This window comes from Merops nubicus, unplaced genomic scaffold (assembly GCF_000691845.1).
Source record: "Merops nubicus isolate BGI_N331 unplaced genomic scaffold, ASM69184v1 scaffold10456, whole genome shotgun sequence".
Taxonomy (NCBI): Eukaryota; Metazoa; Chordata; class Aves; order Coraciiformes; family Meropidae; genus Merops; species Merops nubicus.
Genome location: NW_008616933.1, coordinates 8,340 through 23,560, shown reverse-complemented (window position 1 = coordinate 23,560; position 15,221 = coordinate 8,340). Strand labels below are relative to the sequence as shown.

General features: G+C 40.8%; 1 protein-coding gene across 1 annotated transcript; it reads left to right on the top strand.

The window, feature by feature from the left end:
* Window positions 1–287: 287 nt before the first annotated feature.
* On the top strand, window positions 288–13,219 carry DYTN (dystrotelin; the record flags this gene model as incomplete). Its single annotated transcript, XM_008942974.1, is given in 14 exon segments — window positions 288–334; window positions 691–713; window positions 2,432–2,486; window positions 3,069–3,106; window positions 3,108–3,196; window positions 3,873–3,934; window positions 3,937–3,959; window positions 4,348–4,518; window positions 5,660–5,805; window positions 7,380–7,548; window positions 9,350–9,420; window positions 11,248–11,407; window positions 12,083–12,563; window positions 13,116–13,219. Coding segments are annotated over 14 exon segments (1,639 nt in total), but the record flags the coding sequence as incomplete, so codon positions are not given.
* Window positions 13,220–15,221: the final 2,002 nt, after the last annotated feature.

The following is a 15,221-nucleotide window of genomic DNA, read 5'->3' as shown; positions in this document are numbered from 1 at the left end:
AGGGAAAGATTGATCCATGTCCTGTACTAAAACTGGTTTGGGAACTGTTCTCACCCTGATTTTGCAGTTATTAGAACTATCCTACTTTATCCTGAGCAGAGACCATGCAATTTTCTGGAGCTTCTCTGTGCATGGCACCAAAACTATTATGTTGGTTTATGTAATTGTTTAATTTCATTTCTGAAATGCATCCAGTGAATGGTTCAGATTAAAAGGTTTGGTTTGAGTGGCTCGATATGTCTCTGCCTAGAAAATGGGGGTTTCCACTTTGGTTTGTTTTGCTATAGAACACCCAATGCCATCTGTTCACTTCAGATGGATCCAGACTTGCAGGGCAAGGATTTTTTTCTCATTTTTTTCCCAGCTTTACTCAAGAGACATTTCTGTGTCTGTCTGAGCAGCAACTACTGAACTGTAATGAAATCATGAATCTTGTGGTGTAGCACATACATGACAAATGACACCAATTACACAGCTGTGATGTGCTACCTGTGTTTTTGGATCTGTCCTGGCATGTGCCTTGCCATTGTCACCTTGGCTCATGGTATGGTCAGGCACACAAGCAACATGTTCCCTAATTTATAATATATGAATTTTTTTTTCATTTATAGGTGGCCAGACATTCCTTTTCTGAGTGCAATATCTTGGTGGATCCTTCATCTGCTACATAACAAGAAGCACAAAGTGCAGAACTAGCAGGTAACCAGCTGGAGGTGTCAGGAAACAATGCACTCTTTTCTCTATGTGTAGGAATTCCTTCATCAGCTTGTCAGCAAAGGGCATTTATGATTCTTGAGGTGAATTTTGACCCACTGCAGGATGATTACACACTGCTTTTCTGTCCAAAGGGGAAGCTTCATGCCTGTGAGAAATGAAAGAGTTTAATGTCCCTAAATAGCCTCTTCTAAGTAATAATCCTAAAATATTTTTTATTTTATTTGGTGATTTGTTTTGGTGTTTTTTTTTTTTCTGCTGTTTTGCTTGTGTGCTCTTGCAAGTTAATTCTGGAGCTGTGCTTGACAGGCACAGAGTGCCCTACTTTGAGGCCACATTTTGTCAGTGAGGATGGACTTGTGAGTAGCAGATGGCTGCTAAAACAGATTCCTTCCACTTAGGAAGTCATCTTGCACGTGGAAGGTGTTTGAGTTGGATCATGTGTATGTTTCTAGCACTTGCATTTGAAAATAAGCAGTTGGAATTGAACCCACAGCCTACTGAAAGCTGTGGGAGTCTTTCTGTTGCTTTCAGAAGGGCTTTGGATCAGTTTCTGAAGAAAGAGGACTGATGATTGCATGGAAGTCAAAGCTCCTTTTTCACATTGTATGACACACTACACTACATCTCCAAATTATATCACAAAATGTAGTATGACAAGAGCAGGCCTAAGCAGATGGTGTGGCAGATATTGGCTTATTTCTGTATCTTGGGCAGCATCTGGGAACCAGCAGAGCCCATAATTTGCTGACTGTTAACATTATTCTGGTACATTTGTAGGAAACCATTGCCCACAAATTGGTTTATTTCCAGATGAAACAGGTAGAGAGTTTAATGAGTTATTTCTACTCAGTTATGCATATTTGTTGCTTGGCTTTGACCTTAAACAACCTTTGAGTAACTCTTCCTGTGTGAAGGGCAGTGAGAACGTGTCTCTGAGGACAGGAGGATAACTGATAAATCCCTTTTCTGAAGCTTTGTGAACAATTTCTTTCTTCTTTAAGCTCTAGGGATGTGTGTGAAGTGTGAGGTATAGGTCACGTTCAAAAGCCTTTGCTTCCCACTCAGGGAAACACCCTTCAGTGATGTGCAAGGAATGAGCTGAAATCATTTCAGGGTATGGGATGCAGTCAAGCATCCTGAGTGGCATTCCTAAGCAGAGATGTCAAAAGCCAGTTGCTGTGGAAAATTGCTTCTCTTCTGCTGTGGGAGCCCCAGATGTTGATCTTGACATAACATTTGTTTAATGCTTGGAACAATATGCATCCAAAGCACCCTGCTGTGCAGCCTGACAGACTCTCCCCTGTACAAGAGCATCTCTTATCAAGACACAGGTTTGCCTGAAGAAATATTATTTCATTATGATCTTGGCTAAAATTATGCACAGTGTATATCTTTTTCTCTAGTCCATTAATAGACTTGATTCCCAAAGAAGCAGATGTGCTCTCTGTGGTAAATACTATTCTTATGACTCATTGTGTCACTGGTCACAAGAAACCCATTTTCCCCACAAAGCTGTTGAAAAAACAAAAAAAAAGTGTTAATTTTTTGCATTTTTTAAAATTTCAATTTTCCTTCAGAGTGTTATAGGCTTTGGTCAAGTCCAAATTTGATTATTTTACTTAAACTTGTGTGTGTGTGTGTGTATTCTTTTTTTTGTTTTGTTTTCCTTGAAATGAACCTTGAAATTTTAATGTGTGGGTATTTTTCACAGAAGCTTTCTGTCTACAGAACAGCCCTAAAACTATGCTGTGTACAAAGTCTTTGCCAGTGGTAGCTGAAGAGAATTCTGTCCTTTAACAGGGAGAAGAACCTGTAAAAAACTTGTATTGCTGCCACTGTGTCACTCATTGTCCACCTGAGAATCTCAGAGTACATTACAAACACTTAAGAGCTAGATAGTGCTTCTTATACAACATTTTTCCCCTTTTGAATGACAGTGGAAATACATTAATAAAATTCTAAAAAAACCCCTCATAGCATCTCTCCCAGATGAAGTACTGAATGTTGATAGCATAGCTTTATGTTCCCTACATGTAGAAAGAAAGTTAGTTCTATAATTTGGATGCAGTTAATCATGCTGTTTCCCTCTATAATTTGGATATAGTTAATTGTGCTGTTTTTTTCTCTTCCTACCCATCCCAAAATCACATTCAGGGAATTTTAGCTGAGTCTTTATATCCTCACAAGTTTTGCTGCTTCCATAAACCCAGCAAGAGCTGTCTAGATGATTTCCTTTTTATGTTGCAGAGTGTTTTGGACTTTGTTTTACAGGCTTGTCTGTATAAAATGCTGAGCTTCCACTCATGAAGAGGCAGGGAGCCTCCTCCATTTCTCCCTTCATTTTCCCACAGTGGATTTGATTGATGTTTCTCTGTTTCAGCACCTCCTATAAAGGTGAACAGAGCCAGAGGGAAAAGCAGATCTCTCTGAAAGTGCAGCAGATCTCTGTAATGCTCACCAAACTCTTCATTCTTCTCCAGTTTAGAGTGTCCATCAACCAATTATGAAACAAAATCACTCTCTCATCCCTGAGCTGATCAGCTGACTGCTCTGCATAGCAAATGGTAAGGAAGCAGCTCTCAGAGTGTACTTTTCTCATGCATTGTTTGTGAATAGTGAATTAATAAAAGCAGGATTGGGTTGTGATTGTAGCAGATTGAAAAGGCCAAAGCTAAGTTCATTGTGCAATTTACTCACCACAGGTGAAATTTATTCCCTTCTACATAAGAGCAAAGATTTTTGCTGAAAGTGAGTGAAATGTAAATGGTCTGCAGGACTTCTTGAGTCACTGTTCATCAAGAATATCATCACTACTGCTTAAGGTCCTGTGTTATGAATTTTTTTGTGCTTAAAATCATAAACTGCTGCATTATGAAATGAAGCTAGAAACATCAAGAGTATTTCATAATTTATGTGTACTGTAGGGAAATCACTTTAGAAGAATCTTCTTCCCTGACTACCTTGGTCTTTTTTCCAGTTTCTGAGGACAGTGTGTCATTTTCTGTTCACTGTAATTTCTTCTTTTCACAAAATGTTCACAAGTTTCTTGCCATGTGTATAGTATAGAAAAAGCTTCCTGTAAATGTAGCCCAGTGCAATATACAGCACAAAGATTTCTTCCTTTATTCCAGTTTCTTTCCTCTGGTTGTTTTCAGCTTGCTTCCAGCTTTCTGGTATCCTGATGGGAAGGTGGCCTTGATTACCTGTGGTGCCCTGAGAAGCTACTGACAGACTTAAATCAGGTAATTCCACTGCAGTGCTATTACACAACTAATATTTTAGGAGTACCCTAATCTAAGAGAAAAAAAATACATATTTGATACAGTTAATGTTTGATTACATTATGGAACTGAAGTCAGTAGGGCACTTTGTGGACCTAGGGAGCTACCATGCAAAGTATGTATAAATTCTGTAGCTTTTCTCAGTCAGAGTAACCACTTGGATCAGTGCCTCTGTGTATTCATCTCACCTGAGCTTAACAGGTGCTGGGAACAGCTGTACACATTCATTTTTACATGAATGGAAAATCTCTGCTGGCAGATTCCAATACCAGAGCTTTTACTAGGCATTGTAGAAGAGAGAAAAGTTCTTTCCAAGTAAATGGCAGAACTTGAGACAGACTTTTTCCAGGCTCTGCTGAATTTGACAGATGTTGAAGAATATTTCCTGTCTTGGCTGAAGTTGGAACCTGCTGTTCTCCAGTGGTTCCCTACATGTTACAGATTATCAGCCACAGAAGTGGTTTCTCATCAAGCTAGATGGAGAGTCTGCAAAACTCTCCCCACTACAGGCCTCAGGTGTGTCAGGAATTACTGTAGTCTAGAACATCCACAGAAATAGCCCTTACATTTTTTGTGAAGGTAAAGAACAAGACCTATACCTATAAGACACTCAAAATATCACAAGCACTGCCATCTCCTTAAGGAGCTACAGGCACATCCAAAAACTGGAGGGTGGTCACACAAATGCTGGAAAGACTACTGGGACACATGGATGCTGCTGCTTGTGACTGGGTGAAATCAGTTTTGTTTTCAAGTCCCCTTCCTCTCCTATACTTTCTTGGACATTTAACACATTGTTGCTGCAGTATTGCAACTGGACTACTGAATTTAGGTTTCCTTTGTGAAGCCCCACTCTAACACTAAACCTGGAAATATTACTTTCATGGCCAAAACCTATACTCCAATAAAAAGAGAAGTTATGCTATGACAGATACCACATTTCTGTTCTTTGTGTGGGACACAGAATAATCCATAGCAAGCCACTTTTCTGTGCCACTCTTAGCAGCTGCTGTCCTTGGCTGGGTAAGTTTTCCTCAGTGTCTTTATCAGGGAGTGGAAGGCTGAGTGGGGATTAGAAATCCCACACTCTTTTTCCTTACCGTGCTGACACCTTGTGGTAATGCTGTGGCCACGCTGAGGAACGACTGGGAGGCAGGCTGTAGTTTTCCTGGTGTTTTCCTCTTCTCCTGAGGCAGAATTGCTTTGTGTCCTCCTGCAATAAAGCTGCTGAGCTTCATTGTTGTCCCTGAGCCTGCCACTGCTGTGAGGGGTGGAGGTGTGGATTTTACTGGGTTGTACAAGAGAACATGAGGCACAGAAGGCTGCAGCTGTTAACACTCCATACAAAAGTCCTTCTTCCTGTTGATCAAGAGGGAACTCTGATACCAGTCAGGCAGAATTATTGTTGTGACTGTGAGCTTAATCATTGTAACTGCCAGAATCCTGCATTAGGCATTTCCAGGCTGCCTGCATTTGGCCTAGGCAGTGATTTGCTCTCCTAACAGGACTGGACCCACTCTCACCTGTGGTCCTGCATCACCAGCCACCTCAGCTGCCCATCGAGGGCTCAGAAAGCAGCCAGGAGCCTCTTCAAGGAGCACAAACAAACAGGAGCAGCTGTTTGAAAATTCACTCCTCTTTATTATCCCTCATTCTGACAGATGGCAGCAATGGCAAGTGCCAGGCACCTCCTCCACACCATCAAGAACAACCTCTTTCAAGAGCGCCGCAGGAGGAAGGAGGCTCAGAGGAGGAGGGCTCTGGAGATGGCAGAGGAGAAGCACTTCCCTACTCACAAAAAGGCTTTGTGAGTTTCTGCTTCTAATGGGGTTATAAGTCTCTCAGTAGTAAGTCAGGCTGTGGGGTATTGCTTGATTATATCCTTTGAGTAAGTGATTTGAAGACAGACCCCACACCATGCCATGATTTTTCCATTAAAAAGGGAAAGCATAAGTGGAAAGTTGTTGGACATTGTTCTATAGCTTAACTACTATTACCATGCTGACAACCCAATAACAAGTTCTTATAAAATATAACATCATTGTGCCTTCCCTCCTTCCTTATGTCATCTCTTTCTCTCCATGCCACTCCTTATGGCCAGTCTAGGGTCAAGCATTGCAAATATTTAGTACCTCTGTGACACATTCATTGGAAATTTACTGTGAGTACTTTCCACATGTGAACCAGAGCACACTCACTGGCAGTCATTCTACTCAAGTCCCACTGAACAGCAGTCCTGTGGGATTATTCACAGTACTGAGAAGCTGATCTTACCACTTCAGTTCTCTCAGAGCTGTTCTGCTTTGTGTGCTTTACACATGTTAGTGTGTAAACTCATTACTGTATTTCCACTGATCACAGTGGTTAATAATGAGCATTGGAGATCATGCTGTGATTTTTCCTGTAGTTTCTCTTTCCTTGCTCTGAGATTTTGGTTGATGTTAAGGTGTAGAAACTGCAGGGAATGATTAGATGAGATAAGCAGTATGAACCCACAAAGGGTGAGATTCTATTCTGGTTGTATGAGGACCTAGCAGCTCTCTTACACCTCAAGTGTCTTCTCCAAATGAGGCTTCAGTGAGACTGAAATATGGAAAAAATGGTCACTTCTCTCTACATGAATTAATTTCATCCTTGCACAAAGGAGGATCAAAATCTCTTAGCAAAAACTTGATTGTGCTGCACTGCTAGGTAGGTAAATTGCTATTAGAAACCACTTTTATATACAGGAAGATTAAGGGATAATAATTACAGTGATTCTCATGGAGAATATTTGGTGTTTGTATTTTAGAATGTAGTAAAATGCAAAGTGTTTTCCATTGCCAATATTTCCCCACTTGTATTCAGCAACAAAAGATATTTCTTCATTTTGAATGTCCTTTAATCCTTCTGTGAGCAGTCAAGATTTCTCTGTAGTTCCATGGGAGTTTTGCTTTCCTAATGCTTAGGTAGCAAAGAGGGATGACTTTGGGGTTGCTGTTGCAGGTGTCATTGTGGGGCTGACAGGTGCCTGGGCTGTTCCCAGCAGAGAATGGACTGAACAGCAGGATATCCAGCCCTTTGCCATCCTCTTGTAGTTGAATTTCCCAAGATATTTAGTTAAAGGAAGCAAAAAAGAGAAGCCTCAAATTGCAGGGATACTAAATGGGCAGAAAGAACTGGTTGAGATTCTGTTGAAAGAGTAGAATTTGTTTTATGGACTTTCATTCTTTCAGCCAGATGATGCCAGCAGACATAGCTAAACCAGACTTCTGGCTTAGTCAATAGCACAGCTGTCTGCTTACAGTGAATTACTTTTATTTTCATCTGTCTGGGTACCAAAACCATATAAGGCTTGATCCTTTCTCTACTCATTATTTCTATTTCTCTGTTGGCATACAGTCCCCCTGCAGAGCTCAGTGCTCCACCACCACCTGGCCCTGAGAACCCATCTTCCCCAGTGGACAGACCTGTCCTGGAGTCCCCCAGGTTCATGACTGAAGAGAGAACTGTACTGCAGAAGAGTGAGAATAACAGCAAGGCACCAGAGCAAGGCCAGACAAAATCTCAGGTGAGCAAAACATGAAGCTGTAATAGTGCTAAAGCTGAGAAGACAACCTACCAAGTTAAATATCTAATTGCCTCCTAATTACCAATGACCTCCAGAAGCATTTGTAAGAATATTTGCTGGGTTACTTTTTGGTTTCTTCTTTGGTGTTATCTCAGAGGAACACACTAAAGAACTGCTAAGACTGGTGTCCTCTCTCTATTCTGACAGTAAAAAAATGCCATCATGTCCTCCTACTGCAAGCAAATGCCAAGGAAGAAGACCTTGATTCTTAATTCTTACCAAGCTCAGGCCACTTTTGTCACCATAACAACAGCAAGAGCACAGAATGGGCCCTTCTTAAGGACAAAACCAGAGTAGTGTCCACTCCAACTAAAACAGCTCATGCACAGAAGCTCTCCACTAATCCATTTCCAGGTTCCCTGCATAGAAACAATGCTAGAGGAATGCATAGGACAGTACAGATAAAAATAAACACATAGCATTTTTTTGTTTCTATATTTATTTGAGAGGTTGACAGCTGGGCACATACTCAGAATACAGGGAACACTGGGCTGTGTTCAAAACAGTTTGTGTCATCCACTCATCTTGTTCTTCCCAGAAGCCAAGGGTGCAGTGACTGAGCACTGGCCTGTGCACGTCAGGTCCCTCTTTTGGCTGCTACTGCTGTGCTGCCCTTTGGGAGACATGGCTTGTAGTGCTCTGCTGCTCAGCTCAGGTGTAGTGTCAGCTCACATGCAGCTGCAGGAGAAGTTGTGGGCAGACATTGCTCAAGCATAAAAAGTTGGTGGCTGGCATTTGTCATTTGGGAGGACAGTGAGACAGGACTTGCACCCCTGTAGGAGGATTCTGTCAGATGCATTGCTTTCTTGTTCATTCTCTCTCTGGGCTGAGAATGCTTTTTGAGCAGCTCTGCTGCTCAGCTCAGGTGTAGTGTCAGCTCACATGCAGCTGCAGGAGAAGTTGTGGGCAGACATTGCTCAAGCATAAAATGTTGGTGGCTGGCATTTGTCATTTGGGAGAACAGTGAGACAAGGACTTGCACCCCTGCAGTAGGATTCTGTCAGATGCATTGCTCTTTTTTTCATTTTCTCTCTGGGCTGAGAATGCCTTTTGAGCAGTTCTGTGCTGATTTTTACAGGGCAGATTATTTCAGTGCTGCTTAAAAAGATACAGACCATAAATCCAATGATAGCTTTTAATAGAATCCATGAGCTTGGAAGTCCTGGGGACCCAGCTCTTAGTCTCATGATTTCCTGGCAGCCCTGATTCCAGCCCAGCTTATGCCATGCCTCTAAAGCAGCTTACCTGGAAAGTGTTTGTCTCCCTGACTTCTGGGCTTCTGTCCCCTGCATGGCCCAGAGGCAGCTACTTCCATTCAAAAATGAGGAATTTCCCTTTTCTCTTCCACACCCAGTCTCTCCCTCCATCTCCTTGTCCCAAAGCATCTGTGAGCCTTGGAGGAGACTGTTCCCAAACCAGGATATTCCATTTTGCAGAAATTCCAGGCAGTGAGGTTTTTATTCTAGTTTAAACCAAACAGAATCTCACACATTTAGAATTTGTCATAGGACAAAGAATTTGTTCTGGACAGTATATTTTCCAGCCTGTCCTCATATCCATTAGAAATATTTTAACACATCAGTTGTTTGCAATCAATTAAATAAAAAGGTCAACTAGTACATCTGTAAAACAGACCCAATCTCAAATTTACCATGCCCTCTGATACCAAAATTTGCATAGAAAATGAAATGTTATTGCTGATAAAGTTGTGAACAGGTATTTTTATCTTTTTTTGTTATAGGCAGTTGTCTCTTTTGAAGCAGATGTGTTAAAAATACACAAATCCCTCAAAAGCATTCACAATGAAACCAGGTAGGTAAATGCAGTAGTACAGTGGCTGGAGGCTGGGGCAGTGCTGCTCCAGAGAAGAAAGGTTTTGAGATTTAAAGAACAAAAATCCTATCAAATGGGGATGAATGATAAAAACTCAGCAGCAAAAACTTTACACAGACATCACTGGAAAAACAATTTCTGTCAAAACAAAACATTTTGGGTTGTTTTCATCAGCATTTCTGCAGTTATTAGTTTATGGTTCTAAAAGTCATTTTTAAGGGAAAAATGTTCATTCATATAAAAATATCAGAGTAGCATAGTGTTTAATTTTTTTTCTCTGAATAATGCTTAATCAAAACAAATTTCATCATTCACATTCAGTTTTTAAATCAAAGTAGGGTATCTTTCTAAAAATATGCTCTAAATCTAATAGAGATTACAGATTTAATAGAGTGACTATCAGTAAAAATTCCATGACTTAGATTTATCACAGAGTCCCTTCTGGTATTCAAACCTTTGACATGATAAAATATTAATTCCTAAATGACAAGTTTCTTGGGCAGTTTGGTGGAGGGGGGATGTTGTTGTGTGGGCAAGCATGTTTCCCTTTTTCTTTAACTTCTGCTTTCCCCTCTTTCATTTTTGTGGTGTTATATGAATGTGCTGTAGATATAATCATCTCTGTGACCACTGAAAACAGTGGAATTACAGCAAAGTGTAGAATTTGATCCTGAAGCTACTCTATTTTCTTCAGTATGTCCAGTTCCCTCTGTTCCTTTTTTGTTTCATTCTAATAAGTCAGTGTGCAATTGCTGCTCCAAATTCACACAAGGGCACTCCAAGACTAGAGCAATACAATAGTTTCATTTTAAGTCTCTGTCCTTACCTCACTCTTTGTTCTCATATGGGAAAATAAAGAGATAGGGCAGAGATCTTCAGCTTTCATTTAGCTTAGCAGTACTTGAGAGGATATCTGGGAAGCCTGCTCCTGAAATACCCAGAGCTCATCATGGAAGGGGGTGAATTTATCATATTGCACATGGGAAGCTCTTTGTTCTTATTTGTGGACCAACTTCCAGCATTTATGTGCCTGTTCACAGAACTGGGCCCCAAGTTAATTGAGGGTAGTCAGCATTTTACAGTAAATAAACACATTAAATAAATGATACAGTAGTAAATACATTAAAAGCTGTTATAAGGGACCACTGTAATATTTATTTTAACATTAAACAGACTGACGTGCTGTCCCTTTCTGATAAATCTTGCATAATTCCAGTGAAACTGATGTGGCTCTCATCTGTGAGCCAATGCATACCCAAAAGAAAGTGAATCAGATGGACTTGTGGATCTAAACAAGCAAGGGAGTGAACTACTTCAGCTGTGTGATATGGAGAAGTTGTGCTGCACAGAATGCCAGGAGCAAGAAGAAACCCAGTCTTCCTCCTGTAGAAGTAGTAGAGGCTGTGAAGAGTAGAGGCTGCTTTTACTCCTTTCTTGCCCAGGAGGAAACAATGGGAATCTTTTGCAGGTCAGGGAATTGCCAAGAATTAGTGTGCTTCTAGACAGAGGAACTGCTCTAAGTTGTCTCCTGTTGTAGCCACCTTGGTGGGAAAGGTAAAACCCCAAGAGACAAGGCTCAGTCCTGGCCACAGTTCTGCTCAGCTTGCATCTTTCCTCATCTAGAACACTCTTGATAATTCCATGGATACAGTCCAGTTCCTGAAATAGTGGCCTCTAACCCCAAAGCTGACCAAAAATTCCTGATCTGACAAAGAGGAGAAAATTTGTGCTACAGTATTTGCTCTTTTCCATGACTGTGTGTATTTGTGATCCAGCAAAACCCCCACCCTCCTGTGTCCCTGGCAGGTACATGAGGAAGCAGCTAAACAAATGGAAGGAGGAAATGCAATTTCTTCACAACTGCCAGGAAGATAAAAGCTGCAAAATAGAGGCAAAGCTCCAAAGCCTGAGAGCAAGCCATGAAAACCTGCAAATGAAGCTGCAGCAAATGAAGCAAGAAGTAAAGGTATAGTGATGAATATACCAAGAATCTTCACAGCTAGGGACAATTACTGAACACTAACTACTCCTTTTCCTGCAAACCAACACTCTTGATACTATTTTGTGCACCTTCTGCTTACCTGCTCAGTCATCTCAGGTTCTTGACTTCAGAGAAAGCAGATGGGCTCTTTGCAGCAGGGATTTTCATGTCATTCTGTATATATTTAGGATGTAGCCCAGCCACTAATGTCTAGAAAATTCCAACTACAATGGTGGCACTGACATTCAACCTAGCCAGTTGGGATTTCAGATCTTAACAGGTCTGAGGTATGTTTGATATGTGTTTAATACACACACATATTTTTCCCACTAGTTTAATTATTTTAGAACAATTTTCCTGCAAGTTTACCCTTGGAACATAATTATTCAGACTTTTGAATGGCATTAAAGCATATGATGTCTTCAGATTGCAATTGTGAGAAAAGTGGCCACAGGGATTGGTCCAAACTCAAACATAAAGTTTTATTTTACTGCAGGAAAATATTTTATTCGAGAAAAAAATTGGTTTAGTTCACCAATAATTAAATATATATTTTTTTTATTATTATTATTCTGACCCCAAATTATGTTCCTGCCTATTTTGGTGCTACCAGAAAACCAAAACATTGGTTATTTTCACAATGTGTTTTGTCTATTGTAGACAATGTTGCAGTCATCAGAGCCTCCTTTTGCACATCATCAGAATATGATACCAAGAAATCCACATGTCCAGCTGGAAAGGAGAATGCAGAGTGGATTAAATCCTGCCCAGATAAGTCCCACTTCCAGAACATGTGCAGACAGGCAATCTTTGAATCCCCCCAACTCTGCAAATAGAATGCAGCTTCTACAGACCCCTGAGGTTCCAACTGCAGTGGACTTTATGCTCTCAGAAGACCCACTGGAGTCAGTGTCCCTGCAGAGCAACAGACCTTTTATGGGGCAATATAAAAAACCAAATGAGAATCAAACACATCTGCCTGGACTGACAGGAGACTCCCCTGATGCCATGATGAGGAATACAGTTCCTAGTCCCACAGCAGTGCATATGGCACCTGCTGAGAAGGAAGTCAGTGAGGAAATGGAACTGCAGCAGCTAGTGATGAAACTGGAAGATGTATTGTCCTTCCAAGCCCAAACAGGTACAAGTTCTCCCAGTTATACTTGGTGTCTTTTCACTTTCATCCAGTTTACTCTGTAATACTGTTTGTAATCATTCAACCCTCAGAGGAAACTCAGAATCTTGCCTTTGCCATTGTAGAAGTATTCCAGCTCTAGAGTGTAGGGCAGAAGATATTCCTGCAAGTTGGAATATAGCCCCTAACATTGGAATAATGTGAAACAGGATGAATCAAAGACCATGAGAGGAAATCAGTCTCAGCAGTCAGTTAGGGAGCAAACTTACACTGGTGGAGGCACTGGGGGTCTCTGCCCCTTCTGTGACAGTGTAACTGTGACTAGTCCAGGCTGACTTCCAGCAGTACAAAATCCCTTGGGCATCAACAGTGTCACACAGCAGAGCTTTGTTCAACACTCAGGGTGCCTTGCTTTTGATAATGGGGGCATAATGAGGAGAGAGACAGAAAAAGTGCTATTTCTACAGTTATCTTACATTAGAGATCCATAAAGAGTTTTTCAGGATTCTGGCAGCATCCAAGTGCTCTGAAAGACTTAAAATCTGTTCTGCTTTTCAGCTCAACAGTCTGCTTTGGAGCAGGAGCTCTTCTCTGCAGCTGAACGTGTTTGCAGATCCTTTTCTGACCTCATCAGCCAAGTAACTTCACCAGCTTATAAATGATGGAAACTACCACTCACTGTACAGCTTCACTGGACTGTGGAAGGTAATTGGTGCCACGTGAGACTCTTTAAAGTGTCTCAGATGTTGCATTTTAATAACCCAGCATAGGAGATTTCTGCATTTACTGACTTCCCCAGGAAGATTGGAGAATGATGTTCCTTTTCTATTGATGGTTTCCAGCTCCTGTGCAGTAGCTGCTGGCTCAGCTGATAAAACCCAGCATGTCTTCAGTCATGTTCCACTGGCTTCCACAACTGTCCTCCCTTCAGAATGATCAATATATGATCAATAATAGCTTGTGTTTCAGGAACATCTATTTCTTTATACTAGAGTTGGTTTGAGCCAACTGGTTTCAGTGATGCATTTTCTATCACTTTGTTGTTTCTTAGACTAAAGGAAGAAGTTCTTACCTGTCAGACTTCTCAGTGCTTGACATTGACATATTCATATTTTTCCAAACTACTGAATTCATACATAAAGGAAAAGATGCTTTGAACTTTTAAAGGAATTTGATTGCTTTAGAAAAGCCTTTCCATTATTGATGAACTTATATATTAGTTAGAATGGTTAATAAGAATGTAATCTTACCTGCAGCATCTAAAATGTGAGAAAAGTAATGTGATTCCTCAGCAGTGCAAATGATTGCTCACTTCTCTCTCTAGCTGTTGATGGGCTATGGTTGAGTTACATCCTTGGAATTGTGCTGCATCACTTGTTCATGACAGCAGCAAGGAGAACTTTTTTTTTTCTGATAATGCACAGAAGTATTTTAAAGATCTGAGAAACTGAAATTATTCTGTACCACTTCAGAGAGAAAAATTCTAGAACCTGCCACTTGCCCTTTTCTGCAGGAAGTACAGAAAAAATAGTGAATGAGTATGTGTATGTGGACTCAAAACCACTCATGGTTCAAGAAAATTTTCATACTTTCAAGGATTTCAGATGAATCACTGGAAATAGATCAGCTTTCCAAGAGAGAAAATAGTCCTAGTCTTTACAGGAATTTTTCTATGATTACTGAGAAATTTGATTTGGGTGAAAGCAAAATATTCTTGGAAGCTTTGGGAGGGAAGTCAGGTAAATTACATGTTCTGAAGCTTTGTTTCATGTGTAAGCAAAACAAAGTTCAGGCTAATGTGGTTGAAAAGGCCAAGGAAAAGTGTAGCACTTAAGAAAAGCTGCTCAGCAGAACGTTTACTTTTCCACATAGATTCTCCTAATCTTGTATTTTTCAGAATGAATTATCACCAAGATAAAGGGAAGACTGTCTGACTCATTAAAATGTCCAGAAATATTGTTTTCTGTAGGTAGCAGCTCAGCCACCTTCTTGAAAGACCTTATACTGTGGCAGTCCTGGTTCTTTTGGCTAGTTTTGGTCACAGCCTTAATTACACATACTGAACCATGATGAACTCTTCCTTCATGGAAGCACATAAAGACTCAAGGAAGAGTTTTCCTGTGCAAATAAGCCCTTGTTTAGCTGCCAGGTCCCTATAGGATGAGAGGGGGAAAAATCCCAAGGCTTTTATTTTGTTGTTGCCCAGTTTAGCTGACAGTGAAGCAACCTCAGTCAGACACGTTCACCCCATCCTTCTTCTGACCCTTTCAGACTGAAGAACAGTAAGCCAGGAACAGTATCTGCAGAAACAATCCTAGCTCACCCCAAGATCTGCCATGAAGTTTACAGGGGTGAACCATATGCAGTGGTGGGAGGCAATATCCTGTCTTCAACCCCAGGGACATTTTGAATTGTTCCTGTATGGCAAATCCACTTGCATCTCATACTCACAGCACTTGGGTTTTTTCTTAACACAGATACTCTAGGAGGCCCTGATTTAGTGAGTGAATCTACACCAAACATCATCATTATAGTGTGTTTTCATGCTAAATTATTGAGACCAGGATAAAAGCAAGCAAGACTTAAGTTATAAACTTAGAATTGAGCTCAGAGCTTCAGAGAGAGAAGTTGCCTGAAGTAGGATTTCCTTTAGGAACTTTATCA